This window comes from Podarcis vaucheri, assembly GCF_965113315.1.
Source record: "Podarcis vaucheri genome assembly, chromosome: 7".
NCBI lineage: Eukaryota > Metazoa > Chordata > Lepidosauria > Squamata > Lacertidae > Podarcis > Podarcis vaucheri.
Window position 1 is genome coordinate 18,722,732 of NC_138765.1, and position 23,926 is coordinate 18,746,657.

At 45.7% G+C, this 23,926-nt stretch overlaps 1 protein-coding gene across 1 annotated transcript in view; it reads right to left on the bottom strand.

Annotated features, from left to right (window-relative positions):
• Nucleotides 1–23,574, bottom strand: part of LOC309537647 (sialic acid-binding Ig-like lectin 16) — a gene marked incomplete at its 5' end in the record, with an annotated part of 62,425 nt that extends 38,851 nt beyond the window's left edge. The window contains 10 exons of the mRNA XM_082232539.1: nt 4,170–4,478; nt 5,191–5,442; nt 5,566–5,631; nt 8,192–8,443; nt 9,256–9,297; nt 9,419–9,727; nt 12,653–13,063; nt 14,478–14,627; nt 16,361–16,450; nt 23,553–23,574. Coding sequence (XP_082088665.1) covers nt 4,170–4,478; nt 5,191–5,442; nt 5,566–5,631; nt 8,192–8,443; nt 9,256–9,297; nt 9,419–9,727; nt 12,653–13,063; nt 14,478–14,627; nt 16,361–16,450; nt 23,553–23,574 — 1,903 coding nt within the window. The remainder of the gene's footprint in view (nt 1–4,169; nt 4,479–5,190; nt 5,443–5,565; nt 5,632–8,191; nt 8,444–9,255; nt 9,298–9,418; nt 9,728–12,652; nt 13,064–14,477; nt 14,628–16,360; nt 16,451–23,552) is intronic.
• Between the last annotated feature and the right edge of the window lie 352 nt (nt 23,575–23,926).

The window sequence follows — 23,926 nt, forward strand, 5'->3', positions numbered from 1 at the left end:
GCGTTGGACTAAATGATCCTCAGGGTCCAACACTATAATTCTATGAAACTGATCTCTCTATTCTTGCTATTAAGGACTGACAAGATTTGTCCTACCCCTGTCTTGATTCCACATATAGAAGCCGACTTGACTGGGAGTTGAGTCCCACTTCAGCACTGGCAATTGGACAGCAACCTCACCTGCACCTGAAGGCTTCAGGATAGCTTAAGGGCCCCAGGACAAACTTCAGAGAAGCACCAAAGGTCAGTGGCAGAGCATCTGCTTTGCAAGGAGAAGGTCCCAGACTCATTGCTTCACATCTCACCATAGGGCTGGGAATGTTCCCTGCCTGGAATGCTGAGGAGTTGCTGTCAGCCAGTGCAGAAAATATTGAGCTAAATGGACCAATGGACTCAGCAAAATGCAGCTTCCTATATTCCTCTACATGGAACTCCAACATCTGAATTTTTTTTTAATCTTATTTTTGTAAGCCACTTTAGGGTTGTGTTGTTGTTTTTTACAATGAAGCAGTGTATGCATTTTATGAAGTAAATAAGTACCATATTTTTCGCTCTATAACACGCACCCAACCATAACACGCATGTAGTTTTTAGAGGAGGAAAATCCATAGGCATGCCACCCGTAGGCATTCCCTCCATAGCACGCACAGACATTTCCCCTTACTTTTTAGGAAGAAAAAAGTGTTATGGTGCAAAAAATACGGTAATTAAATAAGTAAATAAGTAAATAAGTAAATAATCTTACTGGCACTCACTCACTGCTCTGCCTGTCACCTGTTTGCCAGGAATGCAAAAATGACAAAACTGAAATGTCCATTCCAAGCCACAGCCAACTTAAGGAATACAGAATCCACCAGGAGCCAAACTGGAAATTCTGTACACCAAACCAACACCAAAGAATAGGCATTAAGGGATATTATCATTATCCCATTTTAATTATTCTTGGACTCTGCCCAAAAAGAAAGAATTGGGGGGTCTTCAGTCTCAGCTAGCATGTAATCCTATATCTGCCTTAGACCAACAGCTGTACAATAAAGTGTGGCAAATAGCAATTATGGAAAAACGGACAAATAAAATTGGCAAGAAGTTTGAAGCATAAATACTCTTTTGCAAGATTGGTACAGCTTTATTGTCTACATGTCTAAAAATGAAAACAGGATTGGCGTCACATAAAAAAACTTTTTGGTTAACATTAACTGTACACTGCCTTCAATACATATGCTTGTCTGCGACAGGAAGCTACCATGTTATTTGGATGTTATATTTTATGTGTGAATTATGTTGGTAATATGTTGCAATAAATTAATGAAATCTATCAAAATAAAGATAAAAAACAACATGGTGCCCGCTACATTCATTGCACCACAAATGCACAATCAGAATACTGTAAACACTTTTCTCAGAAGAAGAAATCATCCATCTTATGTCTGTGTATGAAATAGCAGTGCTAATAATCCATGCTCTTCCTCTTTCATTTGAAATAAACATTCATTTATGCTCTTTCACTGCCTGGACCAATGACACCTGGGAGTGCACAGCGATGTGTGTGATGCTGTTGCTCCACTGAGCAAAGGAACGGCAGGAGATCCAGTCACCATCATTCTTTTTGCTTCCTTCTGCCCTCTTGGGTCAATGGAGCCTTCCTCCAGTTCAAATACCAAAAGGCCAAGAAAAAGAACACGAAACAAAACAAGACCCTAGAAGCAGATGGTGACATAAGAGAGCCATTAGCCACAAGAGGAGAGGAGGGAACACCCTAGGATCAAGATCAACAAAGGCTAAAGGGGATTTGGGTGGGCTTGTTGCTATCGCCATTTCACACAGGTGACCCCCACATTTCAGCCAAATCTGGCTCCCAGGGCAGATACAAAAACCAGAAGAAGGAAGATTACTTACTTCATCAGGATAAGGCCTACCACCAAGGAAACAATCAACTCAAAAGAAGCTGAAAAGAAGCAAAAATAAAAGTCAATGTGAACAAAGCAGAACCGGCTCACAATAAAGCAAGAGACGGAAAACAGGAGACAAGATTATTTCACACGGGGATGACTGATCTGTTTCCCTCCAGATGCTGCTGGACTCTATCTCCCATCTTTCCTGACCATTGAGCCATGCTGGCAGGGACTGTTGAGAGTTGGAGTCCAACAATATTGGGAGGAAAAAAAAAATCCCTTCCAGTAGCACCTTAGATACCAACTAAGTTTGTTATTGGTATGAGCTTTCGTGTGCATGCACACTTCTTCAGATACACTGAAACAGAAGTCACCAGATCCTTATGCAGTGGTACCTTGGGTTAGGAACTTATTTCGTTCTGGAGGTCCATTCTTAACCTGAAACTGTTCTTAACCTGAGGTACCACTTTAACTAATGGGGCATCCCAGTGCCGCTGCGCCACCGCCACACAATTTCTGTTCTCATCCTGAAGTTCTTCACCCGAGGTACTATTTCTGGATTAGCAGAGTCTGTAACCTGAAGCGTATGTAACCTGAAGCATATGTAACCCAAGGTGCCACTGTATATAGTGAGAGTGTGGGGAGGTGTATTACTCAGAAGAGTGGTGGGAATGGGTGATTGGCTGATTGGTGTCAGTGTTTGAAAAATAAAAGGTTCTGACCTCCTTTTTACTCCGTTGCCTAGTTCTCAGACCTTAGTTGGCAACAAATGAGTCTTTGAGAAAGAGTATTCTTGCAGAGTATTGCTGCTTTTATTCTTAATAAGTCTTCTTCTCCAACCACGACCAACAGCTTTAGCACACACCAAACGCAACCAGCTTTCTACCATCCAACCAACCCACACCCAACACTAACATTGACCACTCCATATATACAGGTACAATTAGGTGAAAGATTGCATGAGTCATTGTAGCCCGCTGACTCATGCTGACTTAGTTCTTTTAGCATTAAAGAAACAGTGGCCAATTTTTAGCTGTAACAATTGGCTGATAGGTTTACCACACCTATCAGCCAATCACCCATTCCCACCACCCTTCTGAGTAATACCCCTCCCCACCCTCTCACTATATATAAGGGTCTGGTGACTTCTGTTTCAGTGTATCTGAAGAAGTGTGCATGCACACGAAAGCTCATACCAACAACAAACTTAGTTGGTTTCTAAGGTGCTACTGGAAGGATTTTCTAAATTTTGTTTAGACTTTGGCAGACCATATGGCTACCCACATGTAGCTAGAATATTGGGAGAGTTGTAGATGAGACTCTCCTGTGTTTCATGGTGATATTTTCAATGAGAAATCAGAAATTTGACAGCTGCCAAGGCCATGGAGCCTTCCACCACCACCCTACTCAGTGCTGCTGAGGAGCAATGCCAGTTATCTGTGGCCACCTTCTTTTTTCTAAGTAGAAGTAAGGCTCTAGAGCTCCTGGTGCTCTGCTGGCAGTGGTGCCTATTGGGACTGGGAGGGAGGGAGGGAGGGAGGGAGACCACCAATGACAGCTGGAGCCAGAGACTGGTAGAGCCAACTAAATCCAGTTATAGTCCTATCTTCCTCCCTGCTGAGTTCTGTAAGGGTAAAATGGAGACTAAGGAGGAGAAAGCTGGCAGTCTGGGCCACCACCATGTAAGTAAGAAGGCTGCCAATTGGGACTGTCTGAGGACAGATTGTGGTAGGTGGGGCAATGCCCTATTTGCCCCAGTGGACTAGCCTGCACCATCTGCTGGGAACGTAGAGTCAGCAATGACTGTCCCAGAGAGGGTGGCTCTTCCTCACCCCATCTATACACAGGGGGGAAATGCTATAAGTAAGTCATAAATTAAATTATTATAACAAAAGAAAATATCTCTATGTAAAATTGCCCTAGAGTTTTGTGCTCTCCAACTCCATCTGCTGTTGCATGGTTATAGCACATTTAAAACGCTGCTTTTTGACTAATGTAGCTGAGTCCCCAGTGTACAGACAGACAGAGCAGACACAGCAAGATTTAAAAGCATTTTACAACAAAACATTGCAAGGCTGTGATTGAAATCCAGGCTGTGTGTCTTCTACCCCTGCTAGGATCCAGATTCCCCCCAACCCCAAATCACTATTCTATTCCTATGACTATTGTTGTCATGGCTAATCAGATTGCTGCATTTTTTGAAAGAGGCAACAGAGGGGATTTTCTAATATCAGCAGGGCTGCAAAAGTCAGGATTTCTCTGTCTGGTGGAGTCTCACCTGTTTTCAAGGAACTAATATAGAATTGCATGGTGTAGACTCCCAGAGAATTGTTCCCAAGACAGATGATGCTGAGGTCGCCATCCGGGCTACCTGTCCAAATTAGGGAGCTGGTGACCTCATTCTTCTGGACTGAGGAAGAGACTTTCAGGTCTGCTGTGCTGGTGTTTTCAGTTACAGTCATCCCGTCCAGTTGCCAATGGATCTGAGGTGGAGGCTTGGAGTGCAGGGAGCATTTGCAGAGGATGTCATTGTCCTTACGCCAACAGGTAGTGTTTTTCTTGGGGTTTTTGCTGAGCTTGGGGGCATCTGCAGAGAACCAATTAGCCAAGGTGAAGAACACATTCCGATCTAGCTAATGACTGCACCAGCTGCAATACCACAATTCATCCACTAGAGGCAGCCAGGAGCAGACACTGCTGCCACCCTAGTTCCCTATTCTGTTGAATAAGGTAAAATCCTGCTTTGGCTTGGGTTCAGAAGGCAAGGAGTTTCTTTCCCCCTTGTGTCCAGTTTGAAAATAAAAGCAGAATTTACAGGAATGGTTTACAAGAACTTAAGAGTTGTGTCTCATAGACTCTTAGTGTTGGAGGGGATGCCAAGGGTCCTCTAGTCCAAGCCCCTGCAATGCAAGAATCTCATCTAAAGCAGCCATGACAGATGGCCACCCAGCCTCCAAGGAAGGAGAGTCCACCACAAACCATGTGGCCTGGGCTTTTCCAGTGACGGGGCAGCAACAATAGCAAAAGAGGCACTGAATGGGTTTCTTCTGCCCATGCTGCTATTAGAGGCTCAGGAACCCCTTAATGAAAAAGGGAGTTGGCCTCCCTAAATAGGAGCACTACTCTAGGCAGCTATTTGGGTGGGATGAAAATCTCACTTGGTGTTTTCACACTGAACCTCAAATGCAGCCCAGCAGAGGACAAGGGGTGTCCTGTAGCATGGGGGATCAGCACCCTTAACATTTCCCCTGCAGCAGGGAGTCCCAGTGGTTGACCCAAACCCTGACTCCCTCACTCACATTCCACAAGGAGCTGGAGGAATCCCTCAGCAGAAGCTATGGCGTTCTGAGCCTGGCACCTGTAGTCACCCTGATCCTCTGCTTTCACACTGACCAGCTCCAACCAGTCATCTGGCAGCTTCTCCAAGGCCCTGCCTTCCTTGAACCAGCTGGTAGTGGCTGCAGGGTTGCTATCGGCCTTGCAGAGCAGCCGCAATAAGTTGCCTTCCTGAACCGTCAACTGGGAGCCACTGGCTACTTCCCTGGGGCAACCTGTAATCACAGGAAAGTGCCGTCATGTCTGTGAAACAGCAGCTGCCCCGCTGAAGCCAGCCTTATCCTCCAAAGGAGAAAGGATCTGTGCGCTGACTTTTGCACCCTAAAACTGTCTGGTACCTCGAGCTAGTGCTGGGTCCCTCCTGTGTGCATGGGTGACATTGAACGTCATTGTCCTTGGGCGATCTGGAACAGACATATCAATGTTGAATCAACAAGAGAAGAGCCTTTACATGGGTGAATGAGAGGCCCGTTGCTGTGCAAGAAAGGGCCTTCTGGTGGCACTGGGACCGGCTAGCTGGAAGGGAGGGAGACCACCAATGGCAAGCAGATCCAGAAGCAATGAGAGGTGGAGCCAGAGACAGGTAGAGCCAACTAAATCCAGTTATATTGCTATTCTCGTCTGCCCTGCTGAGCTCTAGAAGGGTAAAATGGAGACCAAGGAGGAGAAAGCTGGCAGCCCGGGACACCCCTTAGGCTGGTTGTAAGTAAGAAAGCAGCCAGTAGGGCAGGGGTCTGCAACCTTTAAGACAAAAAGAGCCACTTGGACCCGTTTCTGAAGAAAAACACACCTGGGAGCCGCAAAACCATTGCAACATTTAAAGCATGCACGCCGCTGCCCTCCGATCTGACAGCGGGCGGGAAGGTGCCGTTGGGACGGTGCGTGACTAACGCACACACTGCCCCCATGCGATGTCACAGCCAGTACAGCGCCCGCCACAGTGGGGAGTGTTGGGGCGCACAATGCGTCTCCTCCCCTCGCTAGTATCCGTCCCGGAGCCGCAGCAAAGGTATAAAAGAGCCACATGCGGCTCCGGAGCCGCGGGTTGCAGACCCCTGCAGTAGGGGCTGCCTAAGAGTGGACTGAGGTTGGTGGGTCAGTGTCCCATTCACCCCAACGGATCAGCCTGTACTGTCCGCTGGAAAGGCAGGGTCAGCAATGACCGTCAAGGAAAGTGCCCTTCCCCTGCCCAGTGTACACAGAGCAGACAGAGCAAGATGAAAAAGCACCATATTTTGACACAAAAACACTGCACTGTTGAGACTGCAATCTAGGCTGCGTCTTTTACCTCCTATTCAGATCCAGGTCTGCTCTGCCCTCCATTGTCCATAATCTCGGTGGATTTGGGGTTGTATCCCAGTGCTAATCTGTCACAGAGTAGACTCATTGACATGAATTAACATGCCTAAAGTCCATTGATTTCAATGGATCTACTCGGAGTAAAACTTAGCCAGTGACATTCTGCTTGTCAAATGTTTACTTTATTCTGTTCCTATTAGCGTTGTCATTGCTAATCAGATTATTGCATTTTTTGAAAAAGGAAACAGAGGGGAATAGAGAAAGAAGAAGGGCATAAATCCTTTTCTAAGCTATACACACAGAGAGAGGGGGGTTTCTGGGGGGATGCAGGGGGATGCATACCCCTAAACATTTTGTGAATCTAAGTTTGGCAGTATTTCAATATGAGTAGGGGAAAGAGAGTACCCCTAAAAATTAAAAAAAAGCACTGTATACACACACAAACACACCATGATGACCAGAAAATTGCTCATAAAAAAGACAATGCAGATTCTTGGTATGCCAAATGAATATCAGAGTACTGGACTGTGCAACACCCCAACAGCTAAACACAAGGCCTACCTATGAGGCTATCACATGGTACCTAACAGGGGGAAGAGAAATTACTTTGCAAAACGACTTAGGTCCCCACAAGCAGCATCCTTATGGCAGCCTTTTCATTGGATAAGCAAAGGAACTATGTTCTGCATCTCCAGGTAGCAAACAGTGAGACCATTGCCACCTGGGGATATTCCTTCATGAGATGCTCATTAGACAAAAAGGTCTTGAAGCAACTCAAGATGGGCAGTGGGAAAGGGACATCCAGCCAATCTCCTCCATTGTCCACACAGAGCTTTTCTTCTGAAATATCAAAGCCACATCCTACATATCCTGCTTTATGGCAGGACAGATATGTGAACAGAAACTTCTAAGTTTGGCCTTTGCATTTAATACAGTGGTGCCCCGCGAGACGAATGCCTCGCAAGACGGAAAACTCGCTAGACGAAAGAGTTTTCCGTTTTGGAGGTGCTTCGCAAAACGAATCTCCTATGGACTTGCTTCGCAAGACGAAAATGTCTTGCGAGTTCCTGCGGGTTCCCCCCCTTTTTCTAAGCCGCTAAGCCGCTTATCAGCTGATCCGATAAGCCGATAAGCCGCTAAAAGCCGCTAAAAGCCGCTAATAGCGCTAATCCGCTAATCCGTCAATGGGCTTGCTTCGCAAGACGAAAAAACCGCTAGACGAAGAGAATCACAGAACGGATTCTTTTCGTCTTGCGAGGCACCACTGTATTAGAGAGCTGTCATTCTGATGAGAGGTTGCATAAATATGCCCTCTCCTGGTGAATGAGGATACTCCCACAAATTTCAGACAAGAGTTGTTCAGTGACTTGAATTTGTGGTTTTGCCCCTGGGGCTGCATTTATGCATCCTGAAACTAACTTCTTAGAAAGCTTCTGCAAATATGTAAGCTCATCATGGGGTTCCTGAACTTGTGATGAAGCTGTCAAAAGCTGCATCTCACACTACTAGGCTGACACACTGTGCAATGCAGCCACAGCTGTGTACATTTGCAGAGGTCCCCTTAGTGGAAGCATGCTGGTATTAGTTGCAGGTCAAGCCACTTAGCATACAATGGAGTTTCCCAGGTTAATGCCCCCAAGGAACTTCCCGCTCCCCATCTCTTACATTGCACAATCACTGAAATATTCTTCCTGATTGAGCCGTGTAGATTCTCTGCCTGACATTGATACATCCCAGCATCCTCTGACTTAATGTTGGACAGTCGAAGAGTATCTTTACTGCCCTGCATATGGTTGTTTAAGGGCTTGTTGTTCTTCATCCATGTCATGGAGGGGAAAGGTTTGCCCTGAGCTTCACAAAGCAGGCTGATGGTGTCACTTTCTCGGACCACCAGCTTTTCTTCCTGCGCGGAGAAATCTGTAAGAGAAATGCAATTAGATCACAATAGGTCCTGGGATGCCTGAGGCTAAGGAATACTCATTCAGTGCTGAGATGTTCTTGTGTATTTTGAAGAAGGATGGTTGACACCAGGTCTGCAGAAGTGGGGATTCGAATCTTTACAATGATTATTAATTATAATTGGTTCAAGACAGCTTTGGGCCATAGTTTTGCAAAAAGAGAGATGATTCCCTCATTTCTCTGCAAGTTCAACTGGCAAGAGAATAATAATAATAATAATAATAATAATAATAATAATAATAATATCCACTGTTTTGCCTTCCACTGGGAAGACTTGGGGCCCATTTCTTTTCCTTCTCATTCCACTTTAATACACCACTTACTGCCAACATCGGATTCTAAATGGCTTACAAAGTACAAAAACCAGTTACACAAACATTAAAATATAAACACCCACAATTGAAATAGGCAATAGAACAGTCCCATTAAATAGAAACCCCACGGCAATTAAAAAAGGAGTCTCAGGTCAAGAGCCGGAAGGGTGCTACGGTGGGGAGTGAATTTTGGTTCGGGTGCAAGGATGTGTGCGTGGCATGGCATGGATGCTGGAAAGAACCACTGAGCCCAGCTCCTCCCTGTTACCATCCAGTTTGTCTTCAACTCCCCCCCCCCCAACCACCATCCTGGGCTCTGCCCCAACTCCCAGCCATCTCTAAAACCCTTCCTCCTGCACAATTCCCACTCTGAGATCCCAAAGCAGCTATTGGTTGTCCAGCAGAGCTCAGTGAGGATGGGGATGTGCAAAAACACTTAAGAGTTTTGTATCTCACCAGGGTGTCCAGGCCTTGTGATTCTGATGTCCTGAGGTGGGTCTGAAACATAAGAAAACAGCGAGGGGAGCATGAAAAGAGTAAATTAGCTTGCATGGGGTAGAAAGAACTGTTGGCTGTTCATGGGAGGGGGAAACAGTACTGAGCTATGGGAGCTACTCACAGACCACTTCAAGAGAGATTGTATTCTCAACTGTTCTCCCAACTGCGGGGTAATAGACACGGCAAGTGAGGGCTCTGCCTTGATCCTGCAGAGATGGTGTGAAGGTGAAGCCAGAAGCAAAGGTCCAGCTCCCATTGCTGTGCTGATGGTTCTGTTCAGTTGTTGTTCCTGGCAAATCACTCCATGAGATCTTAGGCTGCCTCCATAATTCCTTCCATGGGCAGGTCCCTGGCGCCTGGCAGATGAGGGTGGTGCTCTTCCCCAAAACCACCTCTGATAAGTTCAGGATCTTTGGCTTCTCTGCCAGCTCTGAGAAAACAAAAGTCCCCAGGATGGGATCAGAAGAAAATTCACAGACTAAAGTAACTAGGGTACAGGACACAGGAGTCCTGAATTATGGATGGTCACCAGCACTACTTTACCCCCCACTTTGCGGCAAATCCTGCCATTCTTTCATTTGTCCTTTAACAATAACTTTGTGTCTCTCCCTTAATAGACTGATTCCCCATGCAATGGTCTGCTTTCTCTACCAATGTTGGTCAATGTTTCTGCTCAATGTGGACTCAGCCTGGAGAGGGAGAAATCTGGATGGCTGCCACTATGCTGCTGAACATGATGTTTGATACTCAGGATCCTGAAATTGGAGAATGAAGCCAGATGTGATTTGGGAGACACAGGAAGAGGGGGAAAATGACACATTGACTGCAGCAGCCACAGGAGGGATCTGTCTTTCATCAAAAGAGGAGCATAGGCTGAGGAGGGGTCACTTAACCCTATTTTTTCTGAAGCAAATGGCCACCCACCCAAACTGCTCACTTGCATACAGGGGAATAGGAAGCAGGCCTGCATATCTTTTGCCGTGGAGTGAAGAGCTTGGAGAGGGCAATTTCTAGGGGCTCAGCTATACTGTTGCAAATAAAACGTTTCAAGTGTGTTGCAAAGTGCAATATACAAATGTGACACTAGATGGTGATGGTGAGCCATGGCAAATTCAGTGGATTAAAAAAAAAAATTCCTCAGCGTTTTTTTATATGTGTGTAGATTCCACCTAGGAGACATGGAACAAATCCAGAACTCCCCTGTCCACACTCCCCACCCCGTCCATGCACACACCTTCTTCCAGGAATGGGTTGTTGAGCTGTGATAATGAGTCTAGCTTGCCTGGATGGAAAGAGGTGGATGACCATGTAGAAACAGCTGACATGTACCTGAATGCCATGTAGCCGACACAAGCCTGGCTTGCATATCACCTTAGCCCTAGATGAACTATTGTTTGAAGGTGAATGCACACTGTGTTGGTGCAGGAGACCCAAATCAAAGGTGTTTTGCTCCTGCCATGTTGCCAGGAGCTAAGCCATGGTTTGGCAGAATGTTAATCTAAACCAGTGGTTCCCAATTAGCTAATTACTAAGGACCCCCTATTTTTCAAAAGCCAAGCCACAGTCCCCCTACTTTTGAACATTTTGATAGCTCTGTGGTAGTTACCTCTACAAAGCAATTTTTTGAACAAAATGTGGTGTAGCCTCTAATAAGCAAAGGATTTTAGGTATACTAAACAAACAGACTAGGGCTGAGAGATATCTGGTTTTTTAACATCTTGATATACCAGCAGCTAAACATCACAATGTTCTGATATATCACGATGTCTGAAATTGGAGATTGGGCATGGGGATGAGGGAAGGAGCAGCCACAGAGCCTGGATGGCTGGGGGGAGGAGAGGAAGTGGAGTCACCCCCACTGCATGGTTTGAGTGGGAGGGGTGGGGGTGCATCAAGCCACAATCAGGGGGGCAGCCAGCAAAGAAGCACATCCACTGTGGCTGCTGCTTTCCTGCTGACTAAGAAAAGCTGCTCCGAGTCAGTGCCAGGGGAAGGTAGTGCCACAATTCCTTGAAGTGAGAGCAGTCAGCTGCCCTGTTCTCCATCAGTGAGAGGAGAAGGCAGTGGTTGGCTGCCCTGGTCTCCCTCGGTGTGAGGGAAGGCAGCTCAGATCAGCTGAGATCATCGTGCAATTTTGGTGGTGCCTTGAAATCAGCTGCCCTGCTCTTCCTTGAGCGAGGAGTGATATACTGCTGCGTATTGCTGGGTTGAAATCGTTATCGCGGTGTGATTTCAAAACCAATTTTAACCAATATATTGAAAAATTGCAGAGTGCTAAAACAGACCATAAAATTTGTGAAATACCATGCAACAATGACAAAAAAATGAGTTGGGGAGAAGGCAAGGGATGGGGCTGCAGAGGCCCTGTGTGTATTCCACGGACCCCTAATTGGGAACCATTGATCTAAACTCAGGTTCATGATTTGTTTCTCTCCAAAAGAAACCATGAGCCGTAGCATAGGCTTTCTTTTTAGCTAACTGCGCATGGTTTGTTTGGGGCTCAGACATTAAGCTGAGGCTTAATCTCCTGTAAAACCACCTGCCCCACACCAGCAAGGGGAAGGTTCTCCACCTCCATGCTAAGCCAAATCAAGGCTTAGCTCTGTGCAGAACAGCAGCAGGAGAAACAGGGGAGGAGCAAAGTGCCCCTAATTTTAGCCCTGTGCCTCAACCCACTGTGCACTCACCTTAAAACCAGTCAGCTATGGGAAAGTGACCTGAGTTTGAGGCCTGGACAAGATAAGAGGCACGCCTGTTGCTTTGCCCACATTTGCTTGAGGCTCCGTCCATGTGTGCCTCTGGCCCTGCCCACCACTTGCATGTGGCCCTGGAATGAGGTCCATGAATGAAAGTAATGTCCCCCACCCAAAGCACCCTCTGGTCCTAGAATTCAGGGTGCAGTGGATTAGGACAATGTTCCAGATTTGCACTGAGGCTGATTTCAAAGGTGGCAAGAGAATACCTCTCTGCTTCTCCTGCCACTGAGGAAGCTGTGGAGAGATGCTGGGGGAAGGAGAAGAAGCAGGTGATGGGATGCAGCTGGAAGTGAAGGAGAAAATGCCTCCAGTTTCCTCTTTCTCAAGACTGTCAGCACAGAATCCATGAGAGAGTTCTTCCCTCTAGTGAGCTGTGTAAAGTATTCAGACATTTGGAGATGCAAATGATCTAATTTTGACGTTACAACAATGGAGAGGAACGGGAAGCATGGAGCACTTGTACCTCCTGTCCCTTTGGCATCAGCATAATGTCCAGAGGTCAAGGCATATTTGTAGGCAGAGCCTTTCCCCCCTTTACAGCATGAAAGAGCACAAAACAGGGAATGAGGAAGCAAATAAAGAAGTAGGAAACCTCTTACCTGTCACAGAAACACGAGGTAAAATATAACGAAAATAGCCGAATTTTAAGGTTCCTTTCTCAATTCGAAAATAGTACTGCCCTCCATCCTCAAACTTAACATCATTGATGCTAAAGGAACAGTCACCTTCTGATGGATTTCCAGTCAACTGGAAACGATTCCCAGCAAATGAGGCAATTCTTTCATCCTTGTCACTACTGGCAACAACACTACCAATATTTGAGTGCCAGATGTTGCCAATATAGGACCCAGAGCTATCGTCCTTAATCCAGTAGACGTCTAATTCCCCAGGATACCGATCCTCATAAGTGGGATAAGTGAAGTTGCAGGGAATGTGAACGCAGAGACCTCTCTGCACGGTGACAGCCTTTAGTGCTTTAAGATCATATCCTGGGAGCTGACTCCGCAGACCTGCCAACGGAAAGAAGGAAGGAGTTCACTGGTTTGTGGGCTGATGCTTAGCAAAGACCACTTTTGCAGCTGACCCTCTTGCCAGCATACTGCACACCTCGAGAAGAACATTCTGCACAGTCAACAGCACCAAAACACCAAGGGTTGTCTGGAGCAGCGGCGCCTGGGGATTGTGGTGGGTCTCCAGTCCCAGGACTTCCCACCCACCCACCACAGTAGCAGGACCTCAGGGGGAAGTGTTTCCCAGGCCAGGGCAAGAAGGAGGAGGACATTCGGGTGTGAGTGTCTAGCAGCTGCCACACACACTCTCAGTCAGAAGGTGCTCTCAAGCCCCCTGACCAAGGACCCTGAACCCAGGGATATTCTGGTGCTCCTTAGGCCTCATGCTGGAACTCTTCCTGCTATTTGTACTCAGGACTCATCATTTCCAAGTTTTCAGATTCTTCACTCTTAAAATAAACCACGAAGTGAGCAAAACCTAGGAGGAACATGGGAAGCAGGGCTGGCCTCAAGAGGTGGCATGGTTGGGTGTCTGTCAAGAGCCCTTATCCCAGTGGGGACTCAATGATAAGAACCCTCTGGAGCTCCTGCAGTGAGGAGGGAGACTCTGTGAGGAAGGGGCATGTGTGGAGGGTGTCTTGATCAAGGACCACCCAAAACCTGGACCTGATCAGAAGCTGCCTTATGCTGAGTCCATCCACTGGTCCATCTAGTTTTACTCCGATGGGTGGTGGCTTTCCAGGGTCCCAGACAGGAACCTCTGCCAGCCCTTTCGGGAGATGCTGGAGGTTAAACCTGGATCTTTTTGCATACAAGTTGCTGTTGTTGTTGTTTGTTGTTGTTGTTGCTGTTTATTTATACACCTTTTTTGCCTCACAGGGACTCTAGGTGGCTTACAGATAAAAATACAGTGGATTCTCGGGTTGCGAACGTGATCTGTGCGGGATGCATGTTCACAACCTGCACACGCGGGTTTCAATTCGGCGCCTCTGCTCATGCGCAACAGCTGAAACCCAGAAGTAACCCGTTCCGGTACTTCCAGGTTTTGGCGGGTCTGTAACCCAAAAAAATGCAACCTGAAGCGTCTGTAACCCGAGGTATGACTGTATAAACAGCTGAGGGGAAAATAGTCACTAAAAATGATTAAACATCGTAAAATCAAAACTATACACATACACTTGAAACATACATATTATTACAATGAAAACAGCGCAGCACCATCCCTTTCATTAAAAAACTGTCAGTTTCCAAAAGGACGTTCTCCTCCACTGAGCCATGGCCCTTCCCTCTTGGGACATAGCACTCAGAAGAGCAAATTTTCTCATTTCTGCACTCCAGGGATGGATAGTATGTGACCCTTCAAAAGTTGGGGGTTGGCCGTGCTGGCTGCAGGTTCCCCAGCCACCATATCTACCTTTGCAGAGAAAGGCAAGAATCAACAGTGTCACCGTCGCCATGGATGAGGCTGGGTTCTTCACCTCCCAGGTGAGGCTTATGAGTCGTCTGGTCCTTCTGCCCTTTGGCATCTTTTCTGAACTGGAGGCTTCTTTCTGAGGATGGAGCTCTGGGGCAAAGAAATAAGAGAAGAGGAGCATGGGGCACTAAGTGAGCAGTGCTGACTGAAGCAGGGAGTGTACATGTAACTCATAGATTCTGGAAGAATAAAAATATGCAAGCAGCATTCACCACAAAGTCTCCGATTCGAATTCGACCATCTACCGTGAATTCAGATGCCAGGGTCATAAGGGCCACTAGCCGCAGCTTCACTTTTCCTGTTTATAATGCAGGGTTAAATTAGCCAAGGGGTTGGAAACCTCAAGCCATGGGGGGAGGGGGCCAAATGTGGCCCTCCAGTCCTCTGTATCTGGCCCTTGAAATTCTTACTAGGCTACACACCTTTTCACTTCTCATCCTTCTTGAGAATTGGCTTGCCTGGAATGTGCCCCCGGATGGTGAGAATGCCCTATTGCTTTCCTGGACTGGGGAGAAATGTGCATGGAATGCTAGTGGCTATAGAAACCTCTGTTTCTTTTGCTGTACAGAGGTAAGAATTTTGTCAGTTGCTCCACCCACTCTGACCCTGCCCACTGCTGGCATATGAGCCCAGGAAGCTTGTCCATGAGGGAGTGTGGGAGAGCTGAGGGAGTCTCCATACTGGTACACACACACAATCACAAACACACAGGGTGGAGCCAGTCACTTTCCACAGGCATCAAAAGAGTCATGCTCCTGAGGTATCTCACACAGGAACGCAAAGGAAGCTCGCACCCTGGTGAGAGGGCCACTGTGGAATCTGAGCTAAGGAGCCAAGTGCATCTGTTTGTGTGTGTTTGTTGGGCAGCAATGAATGGAGAAGAAGGAGAAGACTGAAGAGAAAGGAGGACCCAATTGCCGCCCCTCCCTTTGATAGTTCCATGTTGTTTCCACAGGTGAAATTTCTCATCTCAGGTTGCTATTTGCCACCCTTGTGAGGCAAATAGCAGCTTGCGGGGGAGGATGAGCCCTCACTGATGTGGACATGTGGAGAACTAAAGACTCGGGGAAATGAGACACTGAGAGAAACTAGGGGGAGTGCTCCGGCAGGGAGCTTGAAAGCAAAGACCTGAGCCTAGAAACACAGCGCAAAAACCATGGATGAACCCCTTGCTGAATATAGCTGCACCTGCAGAATAAATGCAAGAAACAGGAGAACTACCCCTCCCAGAACCTTCCCATTTTTGCCTGAGTTTTGTTCTGCAATAGTTGCCCTTGGGGAAAACAGCCTCTTTTGCTCCTTTCTCTGAGAGTGGGAGAGAGAGAAAAAGAGATACAGAAAGAAAGCTGCCTTTAACACCAGGGCAAGCCCAAGACATTTTGATATTTGAGGTGGAGCAGGAACTGGCACACACACACACACACACACACACACACACACACCAAAAACAAAACAAAAAAACAAGGTGCATAGTATTAAAGGCCAGTCAAATTATTTTGACACAACACCTTAAATCAGCTTTCTGCCTGAAGCAGCTCCCTCACCCTGCCCAATAGTAGGGTTGGCTCTGCTCACCAACCCTCAAAAGAACCTCCCAAACATCGGCTTACTAAACCTCTTCTTGTGAACTGTGAATCCTCAGAATGATAGCTTACCCCTCACAGAGCTACTATTGAGAGCAGCTTTAAAAAAATGACCTTTCCTGGGATACTATTGGGGGTGCTTTAAATGTGTAGTGTGTATGCAGCCTTTGATTCAGGTTCAGTTTATGGCTTAGCAGACATACCTCTAGACAGACTCAGAATTCCCTTTTCTCTCCTCACCTCTCCGATTCAACTTGAAGCAGCGAGCGAGGAACCTCCTTGTTGCTTCTGCCTTTCTGTCTGTGGTGCTGAACCTCTGGGAGAATTTCGCTAAACTTAGAAGGGAATTAGATAATAGGAACCAGAAAAGCAGAAGTCTCAGAAGATAGGTTAGTCAAACAGGATGTAAGCAGGGTTAGATTCTCAGGCATCTTCCCCTTCTATTGTTATGGGAAATCACTTACAAAAATCTGCATGGAATGATTTTGTGACTTGGGGGCAATGTCCCACAGGGTCTTTTCTGTCCCAACACCTGGGATGTAGCAAATTATTTTCTTCCATGGAGGTGGTATTTCACTAGCAATGGTGCCCCACATCCTGGTTTTCTGCTACTTAAATTTATTTTGGAATGCATAGACGCGGGTTGCGTTCCTTTCAGGTTGCGAATGGGGCTCCGGAATGGATCCTGTTCGCAGCCAGAGGTACCACTGTACTTGAAGGCAGCAGGCTAACTTAAGGAGCATAGGACACACTTCAGAGAAGAATCCTAGATCACTGGCAGAACATCTGCTTGGCATAGAGAAAGTCCTAGGTTCAGTCCCCAGCATTTCACCATAGGGCTGGGAATGCGCCTTGTCTGATTCACTGCAGAGCAGTTGCCAGTCTGTGTAGACAATATTGGTCTTGCTGGAACAACAATACGATGCAGGAAAAGGCAATTTCCTATATTCCTCTGCATGGAATATATATATGGAAGCTTTTCCTCCAGCATCACTTGCTGCTCTGCCTGCCATCTATTGGCTACATACTCAAAAGAATTCCACCAGCATGTATCAGTTGAGTAGATCTGGCATGTAGAAAGGCGGTGGGATTGCATGGCCTGGGCTGGCTGCCTCTTTGCACATCGCAGTCATGCCTCCTGGGAGGAATTGAGAGAAGATGGCAAAGTGTGACAGCTGCTGGCCCAAGCCAGCAAGGAACAAGCACTGGAGGATCCCCAGGCAAGGATGGGAGAGAAACTGAGTACTGCCAATTTCGCACTTTCTTAAACAATATGCAAATCGAAATGCAACTGTCCTTCAAATTCTTATTTCCCCAAATGTTGCAATGCAGTTCTCCAACTGAATGTGGATGTGAAAGCATTAAAGGAGACTCCTTGCCAAAATGTGCATTAGGCCACATGGCGCACAAAAGGAGGAATGCACTCTAAATTGCTGACACATTTTCACAAGGACAAGAAGAAGAAGAAGAAGAAGAAGAAGAAGAAGAAGAAGAAGAAGAAGAAGCCGCCAACTGGTGCCAAAAGAACTGGACAACTCAACATAAGACTGGCAAAGTGAGACATGGAACTAGACAAATTATTCCATTCCTAGCTCCAAACCAGCATAGTGAATGATCAAGGACAACAGGGGTTGCAGTCAAGGAACATCTAGAGCAGGGTTTCCCAAACTTGGGTCTCCCACTGTTTTTGGACTACAGGTCCCATCAGGCTAGCAGGACCAGTGGTCAGGGATAATGGGAACTGTAAAATTCAAATATCTTTAATACGGTCAATGACCAGGAAGCAATTTATAAAATATGACATTAAGAGTAGTATTGTGCTACAGGTAGCAGTAAAAATATGGCCAATTCTCAGAACTGGTGCTTATATTTATGACCAGGTTTCGAGTTTTAAGTTTTTAAAATTCAATTCAGAAGTCGCTACTGTTTATTAACCTTTCTTCGAAGTTTACAGTTTGAGCTCCTTTGTAGACATCATTGCTCGTCTTATTCTTGTTGCGATGTAACAGTACTTTGCCACGGACCTCTTAATTTCGGGCTCTTTGTCAGCTAAGAGGTGTCTGATATAGGTGTCGTCTGTACTACGAGGTATTTTCCTCAGAATTGGTTCGATCAGCTCTTTTCTTGAGTCTCGATATAATGGGCAGTATAAGATGACATGCCCAATGGATTAGATTTCATTGCTGTTATAGGGACATAATCTTTGTTCGATCGGTATTTTATTGTATCTTCCCTCTAGAAGAGCTGAAGGGAGAGCGTTAAACCGGGCCCTGGAAAATGCCCATTGGTGTTTAGCGTTGTCTAAAACTTTGAGATAGTTTGCTAGATGGGGCCTTTGGGAATTGTATAGAAGTTTATAAGTTATCGGAAGTTGGTTAAAGTCATTTTGGGTTTCAATGTCCCTGAGTCTTTCTTTGATTATGTTCTTGGCCCTTCCCCTTTCTAAACTTAATAAATACTCTGGGGAGACCATATGTGGCCAGTTTTCTGAGAATGCCCTTCAACCAGCTAGATTGGAATTTGTCAAGAAGCATCAGGGAAAGTAGTCCAACCGTCAAGTTGTTAAGTCTTAGCCAAGTGCATAAGGTTCTTATCCATACTTTGGCTTTGATGCTGTATAAGCCCGCTTCCAGTCGTAGGGCGGCGTTTGGGACGCATTTAGGTGTTTGCAGGAGTGATCTAAGGAAACCTGATTGTATCTTCTCATATGGGTCTAGATTAGAGAGGGAGACGAGTGGTGCGCCATATAGGATTTGTGCTGTTGGTTTTGCAACGAATAATTTAATTGTAGCCGGAATGAAATTTCCTCCCGTTGTACGATGGAATCTTAGGATTGCTGTTGTACTTTTTTGTGCTGTGAAGGAGCTGTAGTTTATGTAGGCAGTCTTCTTCCTTGATGCTTGGAATATCACTCCTAGATATTTAAAGCATGTCACTTGTTCAATCTCCTGATTGTCTAAATTCCATCTGTATGTTTTCCTTTTGTTAGAGAAAACCATGATTTTTGTTTTTTGGTAGTTCACTGCTAGTTTCTCTTCTCTACAGTATTGGGATAAGCTGTTAAGAGCTCTTTTGAGGCCCATCTGAGTCTGGGACAGTATAACCGCATCGTCTGCGTAGAGTAGGATAGGCAGTTTTTTGTCTGCTAATTTTGGGGCGTGTGTATCCACTCCTTGTAGGTGGTCTATTAGGGAGTTTATATAGATGTTAAACAAAAAGGGGGCCAGAATGCATCCTTGTTTAACTCCCTTTGTTGTTCTAATGAAATTAGAAAGTTGACCTTCTTGGCTGCATCTTATCCGAAGTCGTGTGTTGTTGTACAGTTAGTATATTAGTAGCAATAGACGTCGGTCTATGGATGATTTATTGAGTTTGTCCCAGAGTCGAGTTCTTGGGATGGAGTCAAAGGCTGCTTTAAAATCTACAAATACTGAGAATAGGTGGTGATTGTGGTGCGACATGTATTTCTCAGCTAGGTGCTGTAAGATCAGGCAGTGATCCATTGTGGATCTCCCTTGTCTAAATCCTGCCTGTGCATCATCAAGAATCCTCGCTCTTTCTATCCATTCGCACAGTTTCTCGCTGAGGTGTTTAGCGTATAATTTACTTATTATATTCAGGAGGCTTATAGGTCTATAGTTGGAGGATCGTCCCTCGAGCCTTTTTTGTAGATGGGAATAATGATGGAAGTCCCCCAGTCGTATGGGATCTGTGCAGTTCTATCTATATATGTGAACAAAGAGGCTAGCAAGGGGGCCCACCAGTTCACATTGGTTTTGAATAGTTCCGCTGGTATACAGTCAATTCCGGGGGCTTTCCCGTTCTTTACTTGGTCAATCAGCAGACGGGTCTCTGTTAATGAGACTGCTGGCCATGGCTGTATCTGATCATCCGGTATATCTAAGACATAGGACTCAGCGCTGGATTCCTCGTAAAGATTATGGAAGTGCGTTTCCCAGGCTTTCATTGGTATGCAGCAGGATAGTTGTGATAGGCCCCTGTCTGGCTGTACAGCTACGATTCTCCAGAATAATGATGGGTTACTTGATTTGGAGGCCTCTATCAGTTGCTGCCATAATAGCTTCATTGTGTATCTTTTCTTTTGTGTCAGAAGTTTTTTGTAACTTCTTTTGGCTTCAAGCATCTTTTGTCTGTTATCCTCTGTTGGATTATCCTTGTGGCAGATGAAGGAGTGGATCAATGATTTCTTGGAGGTAATACACTCATGATCGAACCACTCCCTGGAAGTTTTCCGACGGTGAGGAGACTTGGAATTCGGTTTTACAACAAACTCTTGAAATTTTTGTATGAGCATTTCATATGTTGTCATCATGTTCGGGGCGCTCTCCTCTATTTCTAAGCACCCTTCCATAATTGCTTTTGAGAGACGGTAGCTCTCCTCAGTTTTGTACCAGTTAGATATCTGCTCGCTCACTTGTCCGTTCCATCTGATTTTCATGAGGCCTGTTCCGGGTGTTAGATCTGATTGATATCTGTGTTGTGGTTTGGGCAGATCAAAGGGTAAATCACACACGAGGGATAAAGGTAGATGATCACTTTCAGCTCTTGCTGTAATGGTGAATTTTGATATCCTAGGGATCAGGTCCTGGGAAACAATGCAATAATCTATCGTTGACAGTTTGTGTCCTGACCAATATGTGTATTGACCAGGATCATAGAATCATAGAATCATAGAGTTGGAAGAGACCACAAGGGCCATCGAGTCCAACCCCCTGCCAAGCAGGAAACACCATCAGAGCACTCCTGACATATGGTTGTCAAGCCTCTGCTTAAAGACCTCCAAAGTAGGAGACTCCACCACACTCCTTGGCAGCAAATTCCACTGTCGAACAGCTCTTACTGTCAGGAAGTTCTTCCTAATGTTTAGGTGGAATCTTCTTTCTTGTAGTTTGGATCCATTGCTCCGTGTCCGCTTCTCTGGAGCAGCAGAAAACAACCTTTCTCCCTCCTCTATGTGACTTCCTTTAAATATTTGAACATGGCTATCATATCACCCCTTAACCTCCTCTTCTCCAGGCTAAACATGCCCAGCTCCCTTAGCCGTTCCTCATAAGGCATCGTTTCCAGGCCCTTGACCATTTTGGTTGCCCTCCTCTGGACACGTTCCAGTTTGTCAGTGTCCTTCTTGAATTGTGGTGCCCAGAACTGGACACAGTACTCTAGGTGAGGTCTGACCAGAGCAGAATACAGTGGCACTATTACTTCCCTTGATCTAGATGCTATACTCCTATTGATGCAGCCCAGAATTGCATTGGCTTTTTTAGCTGCCGTGTCACACTGTTGGCTCATGTCAAGTTTGTGGTCAGCCAAGACTCCTAGATCCTTTTCACATGTACTGCTCTCAAGCCAGGTGTCCCCCATCTTGTATTTGTGCCTCTCATTTTTTTTTTTTTGCCCAAGTGCAATACTTTACATTTCTCCCTGTTAAAATTCATCTTGTTTGTTTTGGCCCAGTTCTCTAATCTGTCAAGGTCGTTTTGAAGTGTGATCCTGTCCTCTGGGGTGTTAGCCACCCCTCCCAGTTTGGTGTCATCTGCAAATTTGATCAGGATGCCCTTGAGTCCATCATCCAAGTCGTTGATAAAGATGTTGAATAAGACCGGGCCCAAGACAGAACCCTGTGGCACCCCGCTAGTCACTCTTCTCCAGGATGAAGAGGAACCATTGATGAGCACCCTTTGGGTTCGGTCAGTCAGCCAGTTACAAATCCACTGAGTGGTAGCATAGTCAAGACCGCATTTTACCAGCTTCTTTACAAGAATATCATGGGGCACCTTGTCAAATGCCTTGCTGAAATCAAGGTAGGCTACGTCCACTGCGTTCCCTTCATCTACCAGGCTTGTAATTCTGTCAAAAAACAAGATCAGGTTAGTCTGACATGACTTATTTTTCAGAAATCCATGCTGACTATTGGTGATCACAGCATTCCTTTCTAGGTGCTCACAGACTGTTTGCTTAATGATCTGCTCCAGAATCTTCCCTGGTATTGATGTCAGACTGACTGGGCGGTAATTATTTGGGTCCTCTCTTTCCCCCTTTTTGAAAATAGGGACAACATTTGCCCTCCTCCAGTCTGCCGGGACTTCGCCTGTTCTCCAGGAATTCTCAAAGATGACTGCCAGTGGTTCTGAGATCACATCTGCCAGTTCTTTTAATACTCTTGGATGCAGATAATCTCCTTGTGTAGCCCCATTCAGTAAGTATAGATTCTGTCTGTAGGCCATGTGTGCTAAATGTAGTCCTCTGATGTTGCATGTCTTATCGTAGGATGATCTTATCATTAGGGGTGGGATAGTTTCCATTTCTGGAGGCCATTGGTGAAAATGTGCATATAGGGCGTTGTCATTAGGGCCCACTCTTGTGTTTAGGTCACCAGCTAGTAATATCATGGCTGACGGGTGTTGTCTCCTCCATTGTACCACGTGGGCTTCCACTTCTTTCCATAGTTGTTCTACTTGTGCCTGCCGACGACATGTAGGTAAGTATAAGTTTATGCATAGCAGTTTGCTTTGTTCGAAATCTAAAACTGCTGCTACAGACCATTCATCATTGGAGGGTAATTGGATAATATTAGCTTGTATCTGCGTTGAGAACAGTAAGGCTAAGCCTCCTTTGGGTCTGCCCCCTCTTTGACTAGGTGTTGCTCTTTTAATACACGAGTGGTAATTATCCAGGTAGAGCTCGTCTATCAACCAGGTTTCCTGGATGAACAGGATATCAAATTTAGTGAGGAAGTCCATTAGATTGGGATCTTTGCTTTTAGCTCCCCACCCTGCGATGTTCCACGTACAGGTGGTCAGCTTGTGATTTTTGGTTGTCAGACATCTCAAGGGACAATCAAACTTGGGTTTATATCCAATTTGGGATTTATCATTCATTATGTCCATTTTGGGGTGTGTATTGGGGCATTTTGGCACGGTGTGAACTTGGACATATTTTAGTGTCCCAGAGGGGCGTTCTTTCCCCGTGACCTTATTTCAGTCCGAGTAAATGGTGTCTAGGGCTCCTAGGTTGTCCACAAAGATTGAACCGTTCTTGCCTGGTGGTACCGCTATTTCAGCTTGATGTGTTATTGTTTTCTTTGTTATAGATGGTTCCGTAGGACCGAGTTCCTCTGGCGATAGGAATAGCCTTAGTATCCACTCACTGTTGGATAAAGGTTTTGTGGTATAGGTTGCATAGTTAAATTCCCTGGTGGTGGGTGTGGCTAGGAGTGTAATAGATTTCCTTATGGATGCTAATCTTTCAATTAGTACGTCCTGAGCTTTATGTATTTGTTCAATAGTTGCTATGAAGCGGTTTTCCTTCTCAATGTTGGAGCTTTCATTTGATACTTGGTTTGGGGATAGGGTTTTTGATCTTTTAGCCAGCTGGTTTGAGGCTTTGTCTGCCTCTAGTTGAAGCATCTTACAGTTCTCGTCCGTCATAGACATTGTCGGCTTTATTTTTATCTTATCAGTCTTGATTGTTTTGATGAGAGGGGTGGGAGTACCGGACACTTCAAATAGGCGAGTTACCTGCAATCCAACCCTTTGTAGCTTGTCCTTATTGTCTGAAACTAGTTTGGTTGTGTGCCAGTCTCTGAATGTTACCACAACTCTATTTAGGTCCTTGTCTGATGGCAGAAATTTAACATTAATGATGTTTTCTGCTGGGACGAACCCTCTAATGGCTAATTCAGTTTTCTTGAGAATATAAATTCTCTGTTGTGCTGGAGAAAGGAGATCTTTGTGCATATATACAGGTAGGATGATGAGTTTTTGTTTATTTAAAATTAGATTTCTG